Raw genomic sequence first — 21,390 nt, 5'->3', positions numbered from 1 at the left:
TACCTACATCCCAAAGAGAAATAATCTACTTACGATTACACATTTCCTAAAGAAAACACTTCTGAATGGGGCGCCTGGGTGGCTCAGTCAGTTAAGCGTCTGACTTTGGCTCAGGTCATGATCTCCCGGTTCGTGAGTTTGAGCCCCGCGTCGGGCTCTGTGCCGACAGCTCGGAGCCTGGAGCCTGCTTCAGATTCGGTGTCTCCCTCTCTCTCTCTCTGCCCCTCCCCCTCTCATACTCTCTCTTTCAAAAATAAATAAAACATTTAAAATATCATTAGAAAATGCTTTTGGAAAAAAAAAAAAAGAAAATGCTTCTGAAAGAAAGGGGGCTCTTTTTCCCTTTTTGCACCAGGGAAAATTAATTTTTCTTTTCTTTTTCTTTTCGATTTGTCACCCTGTCAGGGGGTGACTGCAGGAAAGAAGTGATGTATCATATCAAATGCCACAAAACTGGCCCGAAGAGTGGCTGGCAGGGTGTCAGTGACCTCGGTAAAAGCAATTGTAGCGAAAGGGGAAGATGGAAAGACGGATGGGTGAGTCAAAAGAGAACACACAGAAGCTAAGAAAGGTATCCAGAGAGTTGAAGATGCTTGTCTGAGAAGAGAAGAGGCGGGACAAGCAATGCAAGACCAACGAAGTGATTTTTTTAAATGGTTTTTATTCATTTTTGAAAGACAGAGAGACAGAGCATGAGCAGGGGAGGGGCAGAGAGAGAGGGAGACACGGAATCTGAAGCAGGCTCCAGGCTCCGAGCTGTCAGCGCAGAGCCTGTCCCAAGCTCGAACCCACGAACCGTGAGATTGTGGCCTGAGCCGAAGTTGGACGCTCAAACGACTGAGCCACCCAGGCGCCTCTGTGATTTTTTTTTTTTAAGTGTCTTCAGAGGATGTGTAAGTATAGGACACAGCCGGCACAGACGGGGAAGGGGAAGGCTGGCAGAGCATAGACTGCCTCCCCCACCGCTATCCCAAGAGGCACCGTCTTGGGGGAATCTCTTGGGAAATGGCCATTTTAGGTTCCTTAGAGTTCAAGTCTGTGGTGCAGTCAGGGTTTAGGGCCAGGGTCAGGGCTCAGCCTGGTCAGGAACTGGCTGTGAGAGCATAGTCACGGTCAGAATGTGAACTTGGGTGGGGTCGGAGTTAAGGAGCTTCTGATTCTGGGATCAGATTAGAGGTCAACGTCCAGAGGACAGAGGCTGATCTTCAGCTACTATAAAACTAAACTTCACGTTGTCGCTTTTTACTGTCTGTTTATCCTTCTCCAATCTGTAGCTAATTTTCTTTTGCTCGGATCTTTCAATTTGCTTTTTCTCTCTTCCTCTCTTTCCACCTCTTTTTCTTCACCCCTTTCTTGTCTCCTTCATCCTTACTTTTGCAACTCCTGTCCCACAGAATTTAAACAGCTTTAAAAGCTGGTTCTTTGTTGGGGTGTCTGGGTGGCTCAGACTTTTGATTTTGGCTCAGGTCATGATCTCATGGTTCATGAGTTTGAGACCCGCATCGGGCTCTGTGCTGACAGTGTGGAACATGCTTGGGATTCTCTCTCTCCCCTCTCTCTGCTGCTAACCTGCTCACGTCTCTCTCTCTCTCTCTCTCAAAATAAATAAACAAAAAAGAATGTCCTCAGATTTAAAAACCCAAAATATTTTTCTAAAAAGTTGGTTCTTTGTTGATTGAAATTGACTTTAGACCCAATGTGAATAATTTAGAAATCAAATGACCATAATCTGGCTCAAGTCTCTGCAAATAAATAAAACCTAAATTCCAATTCTTTTTTCTTCTGGTGTAGCCCACAGTTCACTTTTTATTTTTCCTTTTTCCTTTTCTTTTTTTTTTTTTTTTTTTTGCAATGGATCGGTCACTTGCAATTGATTTTTAAAATCTTGTGACTGGTTTCACAAATCCAATTAGGCAAAAACCTTACTTCCTGTAAGGGGAAATCAGACTTGACTAATCCTCATGCTGGCGCTAAAAAAAAGGAGAATTGCCATGTTCATAAGTGCAGATACATTTGAATACTAAATGGTAGGGACAGCAAACGATAAGCCATATAAGAAATAGCCATAACTTAGGAGAAGGACCAACCATTAAAAACCTCAAAGGAATTATATTAGAAATTAACCCTTAGACTTTGGCCACAAAAGTCTTCCAGTTGGAAATGTCAAAATAGTCTTCTAAAATAACTCCTGGGTGATTATATTTAGAAATTAATGGCAGTAAGAGCATCTGTTTCTAATTTTTTTTCAATGTTTATTTATTTTTGAGAGGGAGAGACAGAGCATGACCAGGGGAGGGGCAGAGAGAGAGAGAGAGAGAGAGACAGAATCCGAAGCAGGCTCCAGGCTCTGAGCTGTCAGCACAGAATCTGACACAGGGCTCAAACCCATGAACAGTGAGATCATGACCTGAGCCGAAGTCAGACGCTTAACTGACTGAGCCACCCAGGCGCCCCAAGAGCATCTGTTTCAAACCCAGCCCACTTTCTATGGACTATTTTACAATCTCCAATGGAAGAATCACAGTGCAGAACTCCAGGCTTTGGAGAAAATCCGTGCCTCCCTCTGCAGATACCAATCTGAAAATGAACTCCTGGCTTGTCTTTGGGCCACTGGAAGCTGGATGCTGGGTGCACTGGACTAAATGTGTGGGTCCCACCCAATAATTCGTATGTTGAAACTCTAATCCCAGTGTGAAGGTGTTTAATGCTGGAGCCTTCGGGAAGTTACCAGGTCATAAGCGTGGAGTTTTCGTGAATGGGACTAGTGCCTGTATTAGTCAGGGTTCTCCAGAGAAACAAAACCAACAGGGCATATATAGAGAGAGATAGGCTAAGAACTCCCATGATCTGCCGTCTGTGAGCTGGAGGCCCAGGGAGCCAGGTGGTGTCATTCCAATCCAACCTCAGGCCTAAGAACCAGGGAGCCAACGGTCTAAATCCCCAGTCCAAATCTGAAGGCCAGAGAACGGGAAAGCTGATGCCTAAGGGCAGGAGGAGCTGGATGTCCCAGCCCCTGCAGAACTCAAATCCCTTCTTCCTCCACCTTTTTGTTCTATTCAGGCTCTCAACAGATTGGAAGAGGCCCCCTCACATCCATTCAAGTGACATTCTGAAGGCTTCTGGAAACAGCCTTGCAGAAGCACCCAGAAATAACATCTTACCAGCTATGTGGGCATCCCTTAGCCCAATCAGGTTAAAGATACAATCAACCATCACAGCGCCCTCTTAGGAAGCAAGCCCAAACTGGTTAGCTCTCCTTCAGCCACGTGAAGACACAGTGAGAGGTCTATCATCTGCAGCCCACAAGGGGGCCTCCCCAGAACCATGCAGGCACCTTGATCTTGGACTTCCAGCCTCTAAAACGGTGAGAAGTGAGCGTCTGTCGTTGATAAGCAATGGTGCTTTGCTCTAGAAGGCCAAACTGACAGACCCACCTGGCCACGAACACCAAGGGCATTGTGACCTGAACTGCCCATCACATCCTGGATGAAAACTACCAAGCCATGACACTGGGTGTGCACACAGCATCCATCATCCACAGAAGAGGCATGAATGAGATCAGACTCAAGCACTAATACAAGGCAAAGGCGTATGCCTCGACAGATGGCTCAGATGCCCATGGCACCTGCTCCTGATGCTTTTCCCTCCACCGACACCTATGGGCTTACGGATATTCCCTGTGATCCCAGAGAAGAGAAATAATAGACCAGGTTTATAGATGGATCTGTACGATGGGCTGGCACCAGGCAGTGGGTAGATGCTGGGTTAGCCCTGCACCCATGTGGTCCTGAAAGAATAATGTAGGGAAGTCCTTCAGGTGGCAAAACCTCAGGGCTCCACCTTATGGGACAGAGGGACGTCCTTAGGTCCACTGATGCGCGGATCCATATGAGCCACCTAGCCAAGGACTTGGAAAGAATAAAAGTATATAAAAGAAAGAAAAGACTAAAAGGATAAAATGGATACTGGGGAAGATACGTGGATGGTCCTCTGGGGGTAGACACGGAGGTGAATCTTCATGACCCATGCCGATGCCCACCAGAATGCACGCACTGAGGAGCGGTCCCATGGGCAGGGGCGGAAGCTCCACACGGTTATAACACATGGGCTACCTCTCCTCAAGGCCGACCTGGGTGTTGACTGAACTCAGGGCCCAAACCAACAGAGGCAGAGGCCAATGCGAAGTGCCTCATGGCGTCGTTCTACAGCAGGACTACACAGGACATACCCCATCGTGGAGAGGGCTAAGCTTCACCCTTATAGGGACTGGCACATACCATGGGTTCCCATTTGCCTTCCTTGTACTCAGTGCTTCTGCCAACACTACCATTTGGGAACTTAGAAAATGCCTACAGGGGCGCCTGGGTGGCTCAGACAGTTAAGCGGCTGACTTCGGCTCAGGTCATGATCTCGTGGTCTGTGGGTTCGAGCCCCGCGTCGGGCTCTGTGCTGTCAGCTCAGAGCCTGGAGCCTGTTTCGGATTCTGTGTCTCCCCCTCTCTCTGACCCTCCCCCGTTCATGCTCTGTCTCTCTCTGTCTCAAAAATAAATAAACGTTAAAAAAATTTTTTTTAAAAAAGAAAATGCCTACAGTATCCCACGAGGTAGTGAGGTAACTAACTTACACAACCATGGAGCTCAATGACCTTCCCAGGTGCCCCCTTACACAGAGACGGGTGGCTCATCGGAATGATGGAATGGCCTACGATGGCTTAGGAGGACACCAGGTGAGAGACAGCACCCTGTCATCTATCAGAAATGGACGTCTCAAACCAGTGCTCAGTCTATGGTGCGATATCCCCCATAGCCAGCATGCAGGGGTCCCGTGAAACAACATCAGAATGAGGGATGGGGAGCCTGGGCAGCTCAGTCGGTTAAGCGGCTGACTTCGGCTCAGGTCATGATCTCGCGGTCAGTGAACTCGAGTCCCGCATGGGGCTCTGTGCTGACAGCTCAGAGCCTGGAGCCTGCTTCGGACTCTGGGTCTCCCTCTCTCTGCTCCTCCCCCACTGGCGCTCTGTCTCTCTCTGTCTCTTAAAGATGAATAAATGTCAAAATTAAAAAAAAAAAAAAAAAAAAAAAGAATGAGGGAGAGCCCCTCCCACCAGTGCACTCAATGACCCACTTAAATAATTCTTGCTGGGCGCTTGGGTGGCTCAGTGGGTTAAGTGTGCGGCTTTAGCTCAGGTCGCGATCTCGCGGTTTGTGAGTTCGAGCCCCGCATCAGGCTCTGCGGGGTGGTGTGGAGCCTGCTTGGGGTTCTCTCTCTCCCTCCCTCTCTCTCTGTCTCTTCCCCACTTGTGTGGTCTCTCTCTCAAAATAAACAAATAAAAAAAAAAAAGGATTCTTGCTTCTGGCCTCTGTGGCCTTGGGATTGAGGTGGGTGGGGAATCCATTGTAGTTCTAAGCAACTGGAAGCCACGACCGCAGCCTCGCCATTTTGTGCTTACCCGCGCTGCTGTAACAGAAGGTGGGGTCATTCTGCTGGTCGCCAGATGGAACCTGACCACCAGAGGGTGGAAACCGGATGACAACTTCGTATTTCAGGGGCCAGTGGCCCTGCTCGATGGAAAACTGCAGACAGCCAACGAAAATGAGATCATCAGACACCCACCCCTCGTAAGGACAATCTGTGTCACACAGCAATTTGTTGCGAGTAGGCGTTGGCAGGTGGCAAGAGGATATGGAGCATGTGGGGGGAAAAGGCAGTTCTGATCACCTCCCGCTATGCACCCAGGACCTTTGCAGCTTCGTTTTACGTGATCTTCTCCCCCTGCCCATCTTCCTCTCCCCATGGCACTTGAAGAAACAGGTGTCTATCACTGTGAGAGTCCGACGCATCGTCATTAGCACACCGTGTTCCTGTGGTTAAGTAATGGATGAGAATTGCGTGCCTTCTAAATTGAGGACTCTGGTTTTCACCTGGACAAAGGAAAGGAGGGAAGAGCGTGGACCGGGCTGGACACTTGGCTTCCTTCTCCAGATTCCGTCTCCCCTTCTCCCCCTGCTCTGCGCCTTGCGCGGCAGATCTATGGGACCTCCTATAGGAGGGCTCAGTCAACAGAAGCCCCTAACAGGAGACCAGAGGGAGGACACTGAGTAGGGCTGGGGTGGTAATTCCTCAGCTCCCTCCCTACAGAGTGGTCTGGGTGGCTTTTTTTTTTTTATGTTTATTCATTTTTGAGAGAGAGAGAGAGAGACAGGGCACGAGCGGGGGACGGACAGATAGAGAGGGAGACACAGAATCTGAAGCAGACTCCAGGCTCCAAGCTGTCAGCTCAGAGCCTGACGTGGGGCTCAAACTCATGAACCGTGAGAGATCACGACCTGAGCCAAAGTCGGCCGCTTAACCGACTGAGTCGCCCAGGCGCCCTTTTAGCCTGAGATCAGAGCGCCTAAAGGCAGCCCTCTCTCGACCTCCCCCACCTACCCTTCTCCCTACAGAGCCCAGTAATGGTAATGACTTCTCTTCGCCCTTCTCGGGGCCCAGGGGGACGACAGAGACCCAGTGAGATCAGCCTCAGGAAACTGCACCAACCTTTTGTTTCTCTACTCCGCACAAACCCTAAGTCAAGTTCCTCAGGCGGGCTGAGCCCCCTTTTGTGCTGAGGCCCTGCCTGCTCAGAGAGAAGCCTCACGGGTTGTAGTGCAACGCCTCCTCTCAGGTCATGGTGATGCCCAGATTCCTTGGGCCGGAACATCCTGACGCCCCTGCTGCCACTCAGTCTGGAATGAGGCACGGGCAGCAGGCCGGTGAAGGAAGGGCTTGAGATGGTGAATCTCTCACCAAGCTCCTGTCCTCCCCACGTCAGATCTCTGCGGGTCCTGCCCTCCCCTGTCATAGACAGACCCCAGCATTCAGGGGAAGGACGACGCCTTTATTATCGGACACAAGTGGCCACTCCTTGACTCTCCCAGAGGGCAAGTTCAGCCGCTCCCAGCGGCGTGTTGTGTTGTTATCAGGTCACGGAGGTCTCTGGGGGTGTCGAGGGATGATCATTCATGGAGAGGACAAGGAAATCATTCAACGCCCAAGGCTGTTTGGTTATGAGGTCAGAGGGAAAGTTGGCTCAGGGAATCAGCAAGGAGCTGAGAATCATCGGGAAATGGGCTCAGCAGAGAGGCATCCCACACCAGAGGGCTAGGGACAAGCCAAGTCCCACCACCCAAGCCAGTAGGCGGGTGGGGACAGCTCCATCTTGGAGAAAGGGCTCGAGCGGTTCCTCCGAATTTTCAGCCACGGAGAAGATCCCAATTTTCTGTGTATGGCTCAACAAGGAGCTGGAAGCTTCGGTCACGCAGCCCTGAATATGTATTTTAGAGGTGATCCCACCTAGAGAGTGAAGATTCAGTCAGAGAGGTTTCAAAGGACCATACCCTTAAATTCCTGAGACCCACGGAATCCCAGCCCCCTCAGATCAGGAGGCCGGGCTTAGTCCCCTCCTCCCTCAGAGCTAGAAATCTGAGTTCCCAGGCCCCTGTACCCTCAGACCCATGAGTCAGGGCCTCAAGCACCCTCCCACCTCAGAACCACGGAATCCAGGCCCTCAACCCTGCATGCTTGGGACCTGGCCATCAGGACTCACCTCCATAGAGCCTAATGTAACCGCTGTAACAGTGAGTCGTGCCGTTAGGGCATGTAACGTTTTCCGGGTTTTCTGGGCACGGGGCAGAGCCCTGCACACAGATGGGACACTGCAAGTCTCCCGGGGTGGTGGCAGCTGAAAAGTAGAGAGAAGGTTGGGGTGCACGGCTCTGCTCCTAGCTGTAGCCACCCTCCTCGATCCCCAGAGTCTCTGTGCCTCCCCATCTCTCAGTGTCCCCAGTCCCACCCGACCCCCTGGGATTCCATACCTGGACGAGGGAGAGAGTTCAGTAGGACGCTGGTACTCCTGGCCCTGTTGCACCTGTTGGAGGAGCAGAAATGGGCATAGGAGGCGACCAGCACTCCGGGGGGCCCCGAGTGTATGGAGACAGTCGGGGCATCCTGCGTCCTGCCCTTGGTGCAGCCTTTGCTTCCCACTATGACTGAGCTCTGTCCTGAGGGGTGAGAGAGAGCAGAAGCTGGGCTGGGGGGAGTTGGGCTCTGATGAGCCAGGGGCTCCCTGACGCCCGGCAGGCGGGTGAAGGGGTAATGCCAGTGCCTGATTACAGGGCACACGGAGTGTAGGGTGAAGGCTGGGGCCAGAGTCAGCTCTGTGGCGTTTTCGTTCTTCCTCGAATGTCACTCGCTCGGTACGGCCTCCCAAGAGCACCTGTTTTCCAACGGCAGCCTTCACCTCGCTCTCCCTGCCTCCTTTCCCGGCCGGGTTGCTCTTGTCTTCACTCCCATGCCTTACTCTGCTGCGTTTGTATTTCTCGCTGCCTCCCCACTGGCATGTAACGCTGGAGGAAGGAGGATACGAAGGATCCACGGTGCCACCAACAGTGCCTAGCACGCGGCAGGCGCTCGATAGATCTCGAGTGAGACCGGCGAGGTCACTCTGTGCCCGCTCCGTCCTCCGTCTCCCTCATGTGGCCTCTCGCGAGGTAGCAAGGGCGGTACTATCGCTGTTGTCACTTTGCCCCGTTCCCAGAAGGGGGAACCCAGGCACAGAAAGAGCAAGGCAGGCCTGAGCATGAGGGGAACCAGGCAGGAAGCTGGGGGACCTGACCCAGGGCGGGGAGACTCGGGAGCCCAGACTCGCCCTCTGCCACAGCCCACGCACCTGCGTCTACCAGCAGAAGAGTCTCCTCACACACCTCCCCAGGGTCACAAATCTTGTGAGCTGTGGTCCACCTGATGGGCATCCGAGACAGGTTTCGACCAGTGTGTAACTCGCTCCCCCATTCACAGGTCAGAAAAGCTGCAGAGAAGGAGTTGGCAGGGTCCGTGTAAGCCAGGGAATCAGCCACACCTTCCCTCCGGGTCCCATGCGTCCCCGAGGCATTCTCCAGGTGACCCGGCCACAGAGTCCTGCCACCTTAGATTTAGGAGGGACCTTGGAAGTCGGAGTCCCATCCACATCCTTCGCCCTGTTTTTGCCCGAACGTCTGCAGGAGCCTTTCTCCACGATCCTTGAGGAAGGCTATTGGGCGTGACGGGGACAACGACTCCACTTCCTGTGTGGCACTCAGGGCTCTCACCTGGATGAGGAGGGGAGCCTGCCCCCATAGATTTCTTTCAACTGAGAAACCCTGTGTTCCGGAGCAAAATACTCAAAATGCCTAGGGCGTACGGAGCCTTTACTCTGCGTCTGAGCCACCCCCACCCCCCCCTGCGGCCACCGGGATTACCTCAGTTCCTCACAGCCACCTCCAGCCACCATCATCGCCCCATTGTCCAGGTGGGAAAGAGGGCGCCTGGGTGGCTCAGTCGGTTAACTGTCTGTCTCTCGGGTTTGGCTCCGGGCGCGATCTCACAGTTTGTGGGATTGAGCCCCGTGTCAGACATCACCGAACCCGCTTGAGATTCCCTCTCTCCTCTTTCTCTGCCCCTCCCCAGCTCCCTCTCAAAAATACACAATCATTAAAAAAAAAAAAAAAAAAAGATGGGAAACAGAAGCAGAGGACTCGTTAAGTAGCTTGCCCCATGTCCCACCACAGGTCACTGGCAGAGCTGAGCTGGGAACTCAGGTGTTCTGGCTCCTCAGGCGGGGGCGGGGGGGGGTGGTGGGGTGACGGCCGTCCTCGGCTACCTCGGCCCCTGCGCCCTCAGGAGTCCCTTTGAAAACCATGAGCCTAGACCTTCTCTTTGGCCCTCATGTGGCCAGGAGGGATGTGTCCCTTGAAACACCTGGGCTGGCGAGGCAGCATCCACACATGTGACCTTCGCCACAAGCCCACGAGGGAGGCCTGCTCATCTTCCCACCACGCAGACGACCAAATCACCCTCTGCTGCCTGCCCCGAGCCCGGACCCGCTTCTCTGGGCCCCGTCCTCCCCATCTTGGCCAAAGGCAGCTGCTCCGGTAAAACATTGCCGTCATCCTCGACAACTGCCTTCCTCTTGGGTTGCACCCATCAGGAAATCCTGTGGCTCAAGCTGCAAACCTACCTCCAGAACCTGACGGCTTCTCACCATCTCCACTGCTTCCGCCAGGCCCGGGACCACACGTCCTCACCTGCTCCCCCACCCTGATTTCCGGCCCACGCCCCCAGCAGCACCCCTCGTAAGGGGAAAGCCGATTCAAGCTCCTTTGCTCAGAAGGCTCCATCCCAAAGGTCCCCATCCCTCTCTGAATAAAACTGTAACTCCAAAGACCTACACAATCTGGCCTTAATAAACATTTAAAGGGGGCGCCTGCGTGGCTCAGTCGGTTCAGCATCCGACTTCGGCTCAGGTTGTGATCTCGCGGTTCGTGGGTTCGAGCCCCGCGTCGGGCTCTGTGTCAACGGCTCGGAGCCTGGAGCCTGCTTCGGATTCTGTGTCTCCCTCTCTCTGACCCTCCCCTGCTCGCGCTCTGTCTCTCTGTCTGTCTGTCTCTCTCCCTCTCAAAACAAAACCAAAAACCAAACATTTAGGTTACCAGCGGGTCCTCACGCCCAAGGCTGTGCTTCTTTCGTGACACTCACCGTTAGGGCTGCAGTCCTCACTCACAACGATGGACCCGATTTCCCGAGTCCCATTAAGCACGTTGCAGCCTTCTTGGGACATGCATCCTTGGACTCTCAGAACGGTGAAGACACCCCCTGTGGACAGGGGTGGGGAGGGGGTGAGGGAGGCTTTGCCCTTGGGGGAGGGGGGGTGGCGCGGCTCCCGGAGGCCAGACCCACCCTTCTCAGGTCTCGGCTTCCCCTGGCACCCACCAGAGAACCAGATCTCGGTCTTCAGACCCTTCCCCCACCACCGGTTTAGCGCCCCACGGGGACCTCCTGTCCTGGCTCACCTCCCCTGAGCTGGATTGAGCCACGGTAGCAGTGTGTGCTCCCGGCCGGGCAGGTCACCTTTGTCACAGACTCGCAGTCCTGTTTAGACAAGCAGACTGGACACCGCAGGGAGCCTGGGCCTGGGGAGGGGACGGAGGGCTCTGGATTTGGATGGGGACCTACGACTCTCCACCCTGGCTTTGCTGGTCCCAAGGAGCGACCTCCCCAGTCTCCCACCGGTGTGCCCTCCCAGGCTCCTCTCTGCAGACACGCCGGGGAATCAGGGGCGGGTGGTAAGGGAAAGAGCAAGGAAGGAAGGGAAGGAACCAGAGGACCGTGGAGGGGCGCCTGGGCCCAAGTACAGGAGGGGGTGCGGTGGGGGAGGGGTGCCCTGGGAGGAACCCAGGTGGTTCACCCCCCGGGGTCCACGAAACAGTGCGAGAACACCAGACACCTACGTTCACAAATGATTCCAGAGAGAAGAGAAACACAACACGTGGCCCCAGACCTGACTGGTGACACAGGGCAGGCAGGGATAGGAATATAGTCAATGGCGCTGTGATAGCGATGTATGGTGACAGGTGGGAGCTACGTTTGCGGTGGGCACAGCGTAAGGCCCAGAGTTGTCCAATCCCTGTGCTGTACGGCCGAAACTAACGTCATGCTGTGTGTCAGCTCGACTTAAAAAAAAAAAAAAAATGTCACGGGCCAATTTCACTTTGGAAGAGGGAATGCCAAAAGCCTAAATAAAACGTGAGTGGGCCAAATTCTGAAGAGAAAAAGGAACAAGGAGGAGAAAGGAGCAGGCGCCAGGTGAAGGCCATGCTAGGTACTCGAACACCAGGAAATGAGTGCGGTTTGCTGCTCCAGGAGGACAGGAGAAGGGGTGCTGAGGGAGGGAGCCGCAGGGGGAGTGGACAGGGAGGAGGGAGGGAAGAGGGAGCTAAACGGAGGGTCCCTCTGTGCTCACGTCTGCCCCTCAGCCCTGCTGCTCCCGGCTCCCAGTGCTCCTGACAGCCCCTCTCGCCCCCTGTGCCATCCGGGTCCCACCTCCCCACGCACCCCGCACCTGCGGTGGAGGGCAGGGCCCAGAGTGGGAGGGTGGTGGACAGGTTGTTGCAGTTGTCCTGGCGGCACACGTGGGTGTAGGAGAGGACGGAGAGGCCGGGGCCTGCCCTGTGCTCCGTGATGCGGGCATCCTGATTCCCCACCGGGGTGCAGCCCTTGGTGAGTACTATGTTCACTTGAAGTCCTGCACCAAGAGAGAGAGGCAGGCCCTGGACCCCTGGGTCTGAGGGAGGAGGGCCTGGGGGCCCTGGACCCCTGGGTCCGAGGGAGGAGGGCCTGGAAACCTGGACCCCTGGGTCTGAGGGAGGAGGGGCTGGGAGCCCTGGACCCAGGAGGGAGGAGGGGCTGGGGGTCTGAATCCTGGGTCTGAGGGAAGAGGGACTAGAAAGTTGGATCCCTGGGTCTGAGGCAGGAAGGGGCTGGGGGCCAGAACTCCTCGGTCTGAGGGGGGAGGGGCTGGAAACCTGGACCCCTGGGTCTGAGAGAGGAGGAGGGGCTGGGGCCCTGGATCCTGGGTCCTAGAGGGAGGGTCTGATGGTAGTCTGGGGTGAGAGGCTGGAGAGGCGACTGGGCGCCCCAGGGGCTGTTCCTGCCAAGGAGGGGACGGCTGCTTGGCTGAGTCCCTATACAACACAGGACTGGGAAGGGAGGGATGTCTCTCCCAGGGAAGGGTGAGAGTCACCCTTGAGGCCCACGGGGCTCTTCTCACCGTTGTCAATGAGGATCAGCGTGTCTTGGCAGCCCCAGCCGTTGGCACATACCTCGTGGTCCGCCTTCAACCAAAGGGGCATTTCCGATACATTAATCAGAAACTCACGTGTCGCCCTCTGACAGGTCAGGGCCTGCGCTCCTGAGACGGGGAGAGAAATCCATCTGAGCCCATCCTCCGGGAAAACGCCCTCCCAGGTCGGGGTCCTCACTCATGGGGCAACACGAGGGTGGCGCCCAGGAGAGCCAGCTGCAGCGCAGGGCTCATGGTGAGGGCAGCTGGGACTCTGGCTCCTTCACCTTCTTCTGGGGGCCCAGACCTTTTATATCTCTCCACACCCCAGGCAGCCAGGAAAGGGCGGGAGGCAGGGCCTTGAGAGAGGAGGTCTGGGCCCACCCTCTGAATCTCACTGGATAAGAAATCCGGATCCTCCCTCCTTCCCCGGACCCAGGGGTCCAGGCTCCCTGACCCCGCCCCCCCCCCACCCCAGCAATCAGAAACATCCGGGCCCCCAGGCCCCACTGGTCCAGCCACTCCGCCCCCTTTCCTCCGGAGCCCAGCTATAAGGCTGCCCTCCCCCACCCTGTCTCAGGGTAGTTTGGGAAGGCGGTTTCCTCACTGCAACCTGGCCCCACGTGGGGAAATAGCCCAACAGCCCATGAGGACATTGTTGGGTGCGTACTGGCTACTCTCTACTTTAACCTCTGCCCAATGCGGATTCTGGCTTCTCACTTCTTTCTTCCATTGTTTACCTTTATGTTCCCCTCTCCATGATTTTCCCTCATGCATTTCTCTTCTGCTGTTCTCCCCACTCGTAGCAATCCAGGCCAGCGTCTCCACCTCCCGGCCACCCACCCACTGGGGAGCTGAAGTATGGCGAGTGGAGGGGTTGTAGTGGAAAGTAAATCTCTGTCCACGACAGGATATTCCTTGACAACACGTTTCTTTGCCAGAGAGAGATGGGAAGGGGGATGTGCTAGAAAAGCAGCTATTCAGAAAAACAGCCTCAACGCTGTGCCTTGTAACGTCGACCTATTTCTTTTTTATTTACCTTTTTTTTTTTTTTTTTTAATTTTACAGACAGAAAGGGAGAGTATGAAGAGTATGAGCAAGGGAGAGGGGCAGAGGGAGAGAGAGACAGAATCTCAAGCAAGCTCCACGGGGAGCCCAATGCGAGGCTCAATCGCATAACCCTGGGATCATGACCAGAGCCAAAATCAAGAGTCCCATGCTCAACCGACTGCGCCACCCAGGCGTCCCAACGTGGGCCTATTTCTGTGGTATAAATAGTTCTGCCATGTCTGATTTCAAGCTACCAGTCATTTAACACATAGCTGGAAACATTCTGAAATATTTAACAATCGGCTTTTGCAAGCCTGTACAAACCAGCTCTAGCACACTGGGTAGGAGGGGGCCGGGGAGGAATAAGGGCTATCTGCCCCTGTGTGTATGAGGAAGAGGAAAGTGGGAGGAGCCGTAGCAGAGGAGAAAGAGACTAACGTGTAACTTACAACTCTATGTTTATTTTTGACATCTTTATACATTCTATTTCACGTTTAAACTTTGCCACACAGGCAGAGTCACATTTCCCCATCTCTCAGTGCATCGACACTACCAATGGGCATACAATGAGTGTTCAATAAATACTGATTGGATAAACGAATGAATGAATGAATGCGCGGTGAAAGATGGCGAGAGAGCCATCACTACGTCTGTACGGGTTGTGGGGCCGTAGAAACACCACCCCCTCCCCAATGAGTCACATTGTTGCTGTGGGAATAATGGCGCCCTCTGGAGATGCGCATGGCCTGAAGCAGTGTTTCTGAGTGAGCAGGGGAGGGGCAGAGAGGGAGGACAGAGGACCCAAAGCAGGCTCCCCACGGAGAGCGGAACCTCGACGTGGGGCTCGAACTCACAAACTGTGAGATCATGACCTGATCTGAAGTTGGGCCCTTAACCACCTGAGCCACCCAGGCACCCCCCTGAAGCAGTGTTTCTGGAGGAAGAGAAGGAAGGGTGGGCAAAGAGGCACATAGGGTCATAGGTAGTCAATTCGATGTCTTGCTTTTAGTCAACATATATTTATTAAAGCTGGACTCTGTGCAAGGCACCATTCCAGTTGTTGGGGATTCAGGAAGACCAACAAGAATGAGGCCCAGCTTCTGCTCAGCTCACGCCTGATCGAGAGAGATAGACATGGAGCAAACACATGAGCATACACACACACACACACAAATGGTGCTGGGTGCTGGGCAGGGTGAAGACCAAGTGATGTGAAAGTTAAGTGACTGAACTGGGATCAGGGAAGGTCTCCAGGAGGAGATGCCCTGTGAGCTGAGAGCAGGATGAAAAGAAAGAGCTTACCATGGAAGACATGCACCAAATGCATTCCAGGCAGAGGCAAGAGCAGGTGCAAAGGCCCTGGGGTGGGCCCATGCCTGGTTTATGGAGAGGATTAGAAAGAAAGCAGGCGGCTATGCTGGAGCAAGGAGGAGGTAGTGGGTGTTGAGAGTGGCAGGTTGGCAGGGGCCTGGCAAGGCAGGACCGAGTCAGGATATTAAGGCAACCTTCCTGGGAGTCCTGTGTATTTCAAGTAGCAAATGCAAGCCTGGGCGTGGAGCTATTTAGCAAAAAGGCTTACAGTTTCGGGTGTGTGAAACTCTGTTTTCTACCAGGCCGGATCTTGTCGCTCCCTGATTGTGTAGCCTTGGGTCATTCCCTTCCCCCCCTCCCAATTGCTTCACCCTCTTCCGTACAGAAAGGGTGATGATTATCCTCAGCTCATGGGTTGTTCATAGACCTGGGACTTCACAAATGAGGGGGGAGGCCGGATCCATTTGAGAAGGACCCTGCAATGCCACCACGGGTGTAGACAGTGACTGATCCCCTGTACCAGAAAGACTGGAGGCTATTTATCTGGGGCAGCTGGGCACCGGTCAAAGGCAAATAAATGCTCAGACCTTGCAGGGATTATTTGGATGATGGCTCTGGGTGGACGTTAATCCCCGCCATGAAGGAGGTCGGCTCTCCTGCTCTTTCCTATAATATGGTTCAGAGGGACCTTGATCATCTGATTTTCTACAGAACGTCACACTCACCCACTGCATTGATGGATTTGTGTTATTGACTCGGACACAGTGAACAAGAGGTAGCAAACACCCTTGATGATTCAGTAAATGAGACATGTGTGTAACAGAGGGTGAGAGATCAACGGGGCCACATCCAGCAACCCCATCATATTGGTGTAAACCCTGGGGCCCCATAGGTCTAGGGCATGTCCCCAAACAGCAGCTCCCCCGTATCCGCAGAGGATACATTCCAAAGCCCCCAGTGGATGCCTGAATGCACGGTAATTCCAAGCTCTCTGTATACTGTTCCTTTCCTACCCATACATACCTATGCTAAAGTTTCATTTTTTTAAGTTTATTTATTTTGAGGGGTGGGGGAGGGGCAGGGAGAGAGAGAATCCCAAGCAGGCTCTGCGCTGCTAACCCGGAGCCCAACACGGGGCTCAAACCCACGAACCGTGAGATCACAACCTGAGCCGAAATCAAGATTCAGACGCCCAACCGACGGAGCCACCCAGGCACCCCCCACGCTAAAGTTTAATTTATAAACTGGGTGCAATACGAGATTAACAACAATGACTACTGTTTACATAGGACAATCATAACAATATACTGTAAGAGAAGTTATGTGAATGTGTCTCTCAAAATATCTTACTGTACTGGGCTCACCCTTCTCTGTGTGATGATGTGAGATGATAACATGCCCCCGTGATGAGTCAGGGGAATGACCGGGGGGCTGAGACAGGGTGTTAAGCGAGGACCCAACCTCTGACCCTGTGTCAGAAGGGGGATCAGCTGCTTCCAGACCACGGCTTACGGCAGGTAACTGAAACTGCAGCATTCTTTCTGAGACAATTTGCTACACCTTATGCGGCTGCCTTTAGAACAAAGATAGGTCCCTAAAGATTTGGGGGGTGGGGGACAGAAATGTAGCACATTTTGACGTGTTACTCCTACTCACTTTTGAGGGAACCCACAAGACCGCCAGTTTTGAGTAGATCCTAGAGTAGGAAGGGTCTGGAACGAAAGTCATATGACCCAACAGACCCAACGGCTTTGAAAAGTTTCTGTGACAGAAAGAGCTAAGAGGATAAGTGAGAAAGTCGGGGTTGGTACGTATGTCTCCTTTTGCAAATAACTATCCTCCGGTTAGAAAGCAGCTCCTGGCTTATTACTGTGTCCCAGGGGAGTCTGGCTACTGGCCTGTGGGACACCAAGGGCGTTGTGACCTGCACTGCACATCACCTGCCGGGTGGTGTCTGAGCTACCAAACCGTGACCCCGGCCAGGCACGGGGGCAGCCACCACCCAGGGAAAAGGTGCGTATGGGATCAGGCTCTCACGGGGTGGGGGGCACAGGTGAATGCCTCGGCAGGTGGCTCAGGTGCCCACGGTACCCGCTTCTGCCGCCCGTCCCCCCACACGCACCTGCGGGTTCGCGAGGCTACTCTGTGATCTGTTTACAGAGAAGGGGTAAAACAGCCCGGGTTTAAGGACAGATCTGTACGGTGGGCCGGGGCCAGGCAGTGGGTAGCTGCTGGGTTAGCACGGCACTCGGGTGGCCCTGGAAGATGTAGGGAAATCCTGCAGGTGGTGAAACGTAGTATTCACCGAGGGCTGCGCTGTGGCAGTGGGCCAGGAGGCCCACGTCCCGGAGCCCAGGGCAGCCCCCGGCCTCTGCGTCCATGTGTCCTGACAACTACTACAAGAAGCTGCCCACACCCTCCAGCTCTGAACCCCCCTACACACACACACACACACACACACACACACACACACACAGGTGCCCAGGGAGTTCAGCCAACATTCCTCTCTGTGGATGGGAAGTGAGTTCATGCAGGATTCCAAGGTCTCCCTGAAGACCCCAGAGGACTCAGACCTCGTCCTTGCCCCAAAGGGGCTTCCAGGAGGAGGGGAGACATCAGAGATACAGGTGGTCATAAGGCTGTGGCAAGGTGCCTCGTTAGCGCAGTAGACAGCGCATCAGTCTCATAAGGCTGTGGCGAAGGGAGTCTGGGAGAGCTCAGGGGAGGAAGCTACTGATGTCCCGGGTAGGGGGGAGCATTAAGGAGGGCTTCACAGAGGAGGTGACCCGTGAGCTGTGTCTTACAGATAAGCTGCAGTTTATTGGCAGAAGAAAGGATGGTAACAGGCAGAGGAAACAGCACGTGAAAGACCTGGAGGAAAGAGCAAGGCTGCTGTTTTCACGAAGAGTCTGCCTGAGGGGCGCCTGGGGGGTGCAGTCGGTGAAGCATCTGACTCTTGCTCTCAGCTCAGGTCATGATCTCACAGTTTGTGAGTTTGAGCCCCGCATCCGGCTCTGCGCTGATGGCACAAAGCCTGCTTGGGGTTCTGTCTCTCCTTCTCTCTGCCCCTGCCCCCCTTGTGTGCTCGCTCTCTCTTTTTCTCAAAATAAATAAACTTTTAAAAAAAAAAAAGGGTCTGCCTGAGAAGGGATCATCAAGAGGATGGGGTGCAGCTGGAACTGGGGGTGATTACAAGTTTTCCAGGTAGACAAGGTGGGTGTGGGCAACAAAGGGAGAGCCATTCTAAGCAGAAGGAACAGCAGTGCAGGGTCAAGGAGGCAGCAACGACCTTGGGAATGGCCGGGGGGGGGGGGGGGGGGCCGGGGCTGGTCAAGTACCTGCAAAGCCAGACCGAGGGGTCGGCCTGTCTCCGGAGGGCAGGGAGCCATGGAGAGTTGCCGAGCAAGAAGGGACACTCCGCCAAGGAAGCTTTCTGACCGCCCATCGCTTTTCCAGTTGGACATTCTCATCTTCCGGTTGTTCCGTGTTTGCTCTGTGGGGTCATATGAAGGAACCGGCTGACGCCTGCACCAACACATTCACCACCGTTGCCGCAGGAACGGTGCCACAGCCACCGCACCCACCAATACTGCACTTTCCGCTTCTGTCACTGCCACCACCAAGTGATCATTTGAGCAACTGTGAAATGATCATAGGACTGGCGTTACCTGTGCTCCATCGGACCCCCGGTCGAGCTCTGCCTGTGCTTCTTCCGTGTGGTAGAATCCCCCGCCCCAAATGCGGATTTGTTTCCTGATCCTACTGATTGTTGAATCGGTCACGGTCCCAGAAGGAAATGAACGGTACAACCCCAACTTGGGTGATTTGAGCAGAATTTATTAAAGAGACTGCTGCTTACAATGGTAAGGCTGGATCCAGGGAAACACAAAGGATGGGCAAGAGTTGGGAGCAAGCCTGTATTTTAAATATGCTGTCTGCTGTGACAATATATAACAAAGAGTCAGGACCACTGAGAACGTAGGTCAGGTTGCGCACTGCACAAATGCTCTCCATCTAGGGGACGCGATGCACGTCATAGATATATAACCTGTATGAAAAGGCTCAATACTGAAACGGGGAGAAAGCTCCCTTCTACATAAATCTGCCTCTGAACATAAGGCCAAGCACCCTCATGGCGTGCTGGTAAATGTTTAACTGCTTCCCTGAGGGGAGAAATAAAAGCTCTGACTTGTAGTGTTTGCCTATTCCCATGGTGTAAATATTCCCACCATGACTGATTTCAAGTTACCACGATGTCACAGAACAGGGAGTTGGGAAGAAATGCCCCGTGGCAACCATCATATAATATTTCTACTTACAGATATAATAGATTTATAAAAATAATAAAAACAAGAACATAGGTAATAGGGGCGCCTGGGTGGATCAGTCAGGATCTCACAGTTTGGTTCGTGAGATCGAGCCCCACATCAGGCTTTGTGCTGTCAGGGACCCTGGGCTCATGACCTGAGCCGAAACCAAGAGTCAGAGGCTCAACCAACTAAGCCACCCAGGTGCCCCTAACTATGTAAGAGTTTTAATTGAAGAGGTGAGTGTGTTTTCTGTAGCTATCTCCTGACACAGAGAGCTGGCATTTTATAGAATTCTCTTCGGCTCCTTGAGTTCCAGAGAGTTCCGGAGATTTGCGAACACTTCACTCAAAGAACCTAAGGTCTGAATTACCTGAGGCCAAAGGGGAATGAATTCATTGACGCCCCTTTGCCCTCTTTACTATTAAGAATTTCCACCGAGTTTTTGATGGTTTTAAAAACGGAACCTCAGGAAAGATCTACTGTTACTTTATTGACATCAGTGAATAAAGTTTTAAACCCACACTAACTCTGAATGCCTCCTTTTGTGTTCGTGATATAGAAGTGGGTCGAGGCTATCTTTACAATGCCAAAAATGAATTTAAAAAGCCACAAATAAAAATGCCATGCTACCTGACTAGGGTTAAGCAAGCGGATACATAGAGGCAATTTACTTTTAGAATGGGGGAGCGGGGGAAGCCCCTTATCTAAGTTTGTGAATTCTGGTACAAACCTAAAAAACCTTCCAGGGGGCTATATGTAGAACAATATCCAAAGCTCACACAGAAAGGAAAACATTCAAATTCCAATAAACCAGAGCAGACAGACCTCAATGAACATATAGGACATTCAGTAGAGACCCCAGAAAAGTTATACCTTAGGAGTAGGGCTAAACTAGTCTATATTCATGCTAAAAAAATTTAAATATTCTACACTATTCTGTATTACATATTCTTAAATCTTTCCAGATAGTAGCAATGAACAACTGGAAAGTGAAACATGTATTTTTTAAATACCACTTGCAGGGGTGTGGCTGGCTGGCTTGGTTGGTGGAGCATGCTACTCTTGACCTTGGGGTTGTGAGTTCAAGCCCCACGATGGATGTAGAGACTACTTAAAAATAAAATCTTAAAATAAAATAAAATACCATTTGCAGGGTGCCCAGGTGGCTTAGGTGGTTAAGTGTCTGACTCTTGATATCGGCTCAGGTCATGTTCTCACGGTTGTGGGATTGAGCCCCACATCAGGCTCCGGGCTGAGCATGGAGCCTGCTTGGGATTCTCCCTCTCTCCCTCTCTCTCTGCCCCTTCAGAGAATGGGGGAAGCATATGCAAAGGCCCTGAGATGGATATGTGCCTGCCATGAATCCAAGGAACAGCCCAAAGACCAGTGTGGGTGGAGCAGAATGAGGAAAAGCAGGGCAGAACATGCAGATGAGGAGGTAGGGGAGGCCAGATGTGGAGAACCTTCAAGGCCATTTCAAGTATTTAGAATCTTTCCCTCCCTCCCTTCCTTCCCTCCCTTCTCCTTCCTTCTTTCCTCCCTCCCTCCGTCCCTCCCTCCCTCCCTTCCTTCCCTTTCTGTAAAATGGGAAAATCCATTGGAAGGCTTTAAACAGAGAAGTGACACAATCTGGCTTATATTTAAACAGATCATTCTGATACCAGGTAGGGAATAGATCACCGTGGGGCAGGGGGAGGGCCTGTTGCAATACTCCAGGTGAACAATAGTGGTGCTACATGTGTTCTTAAAAAGAGGTCCAAGTTCCCTTTTATTTTATTTTTTTAATATTTTTTAAAATTTTCGGGCACCTGGGTGGCTCGGTCGGTTAAGCGTCCGACTTCGGCTCAGGTCATGATCTCGCAGTTCGTGGGATCGAGCCCTGCGTCAGGCTCTGTGCAGACAGCCCAGAGCCTGGAGCCTGCTTCGGATTCTGTGTCTCCTTCTCTCTCTGTTCCTCCCCTGCTCACCCTCTGTCTCTCTCTCTCTCTCTCTCAAAAATAAATAAAGATTAAACAAAATTTAATATTTTTTAAAATTTTATTTATTTTGAGAGAGAGAGAACGAGCAGGGGAGGGGTAGGGAGAG

General features: G+C 52.9%; 1 protein-coding gene across 9 annotated transcripts in view; it reads right to left on the bottom strand.

Moving 5' to 3' along the window:
• Positions 1 to 6,856: 6,856 nt before the first annotated feature.
• CD177 (CD177 molecule) overlaps positions 6,857 to 21,390 on the bottom strand; it is a 35,455-nt gene continuing 20,921 nt past the window's right edge. For 5 of the 9 annotated variants that reach the window (XM_058709616.1, XM_058709621.1, XM_058709615.1 and 2 more), the window contains exons 3-12: positions 18,334 to 18,520; positions 13,375 to 13,488; positions 12,623 to 12,763; positions 11,915 to 12,097; positions 10,866 to 10,985; positions 10,552 to 10,668; positions 8,708 to 8,845; positions 7,854 to 8,039; positions 7,586 to 7,720; positions 6,857 to 7,332 (exon numbers count right to left, since the gene is read on the bottom strand). In XM_058709616.1, the coding sequence (XP_058565599.1) occupies positions 7,112 to 7,332; positions 7,586 to 7,720; positions 7,854 to 8,039; positions 8,708 to 8,845; positions 10,552 to 10,668; positions 10,866 to 10,985; positions 11,915 to 12,097; positions 12,623 to 12,763; positions 13,375 to 13,411 (1,278 nt within the window). In that variant the 5' untranslated portion in view covers positions 13,412 to 13,488; positions 18,334 to 18,520 and the 3' untranslated portion in view covers positions 6,857 to 7,111. Of the gene's footprint in view, positions 7,333 to 7,585; positions 7,721 to 7,853; positions 8,040 to 8,707; positions 8,846 to 10,551; positions 10,669 to 10,865; positions 10,986 to 11,914; positions 12,098 to 12,622; positions 12,764 to 13,374; positions 13,489 to 18,333; positions 18,521 to 21,390 lie in introns of those variants that run through there. The other 4 variants (XM_058709619.1, XM_058709622.1, XM_058709624.1 and 1 more) reach the window with 4 other exon arrangements.

This window comes from Neofelis nebulosa, chromosome 17 (assembly GCF_028018385.1).
Source record: "Neofelis nebulosa isolate mNeoNeb1 chromosome 17, mNeoNeb1.pri, whole genome shotgun sequence".
Taxonomy (NCBI): domain Eukaryota; kingdom Metazoa; phylum Chordata; class Mammalia; order Carnivora; family Felidae; genus Neofelis; species Neofelis nebulosa.
Note: the sequence above shows the minus strand (reverse complement) of the source record. Positions and strands in the feature narration are given on the sequence as shown.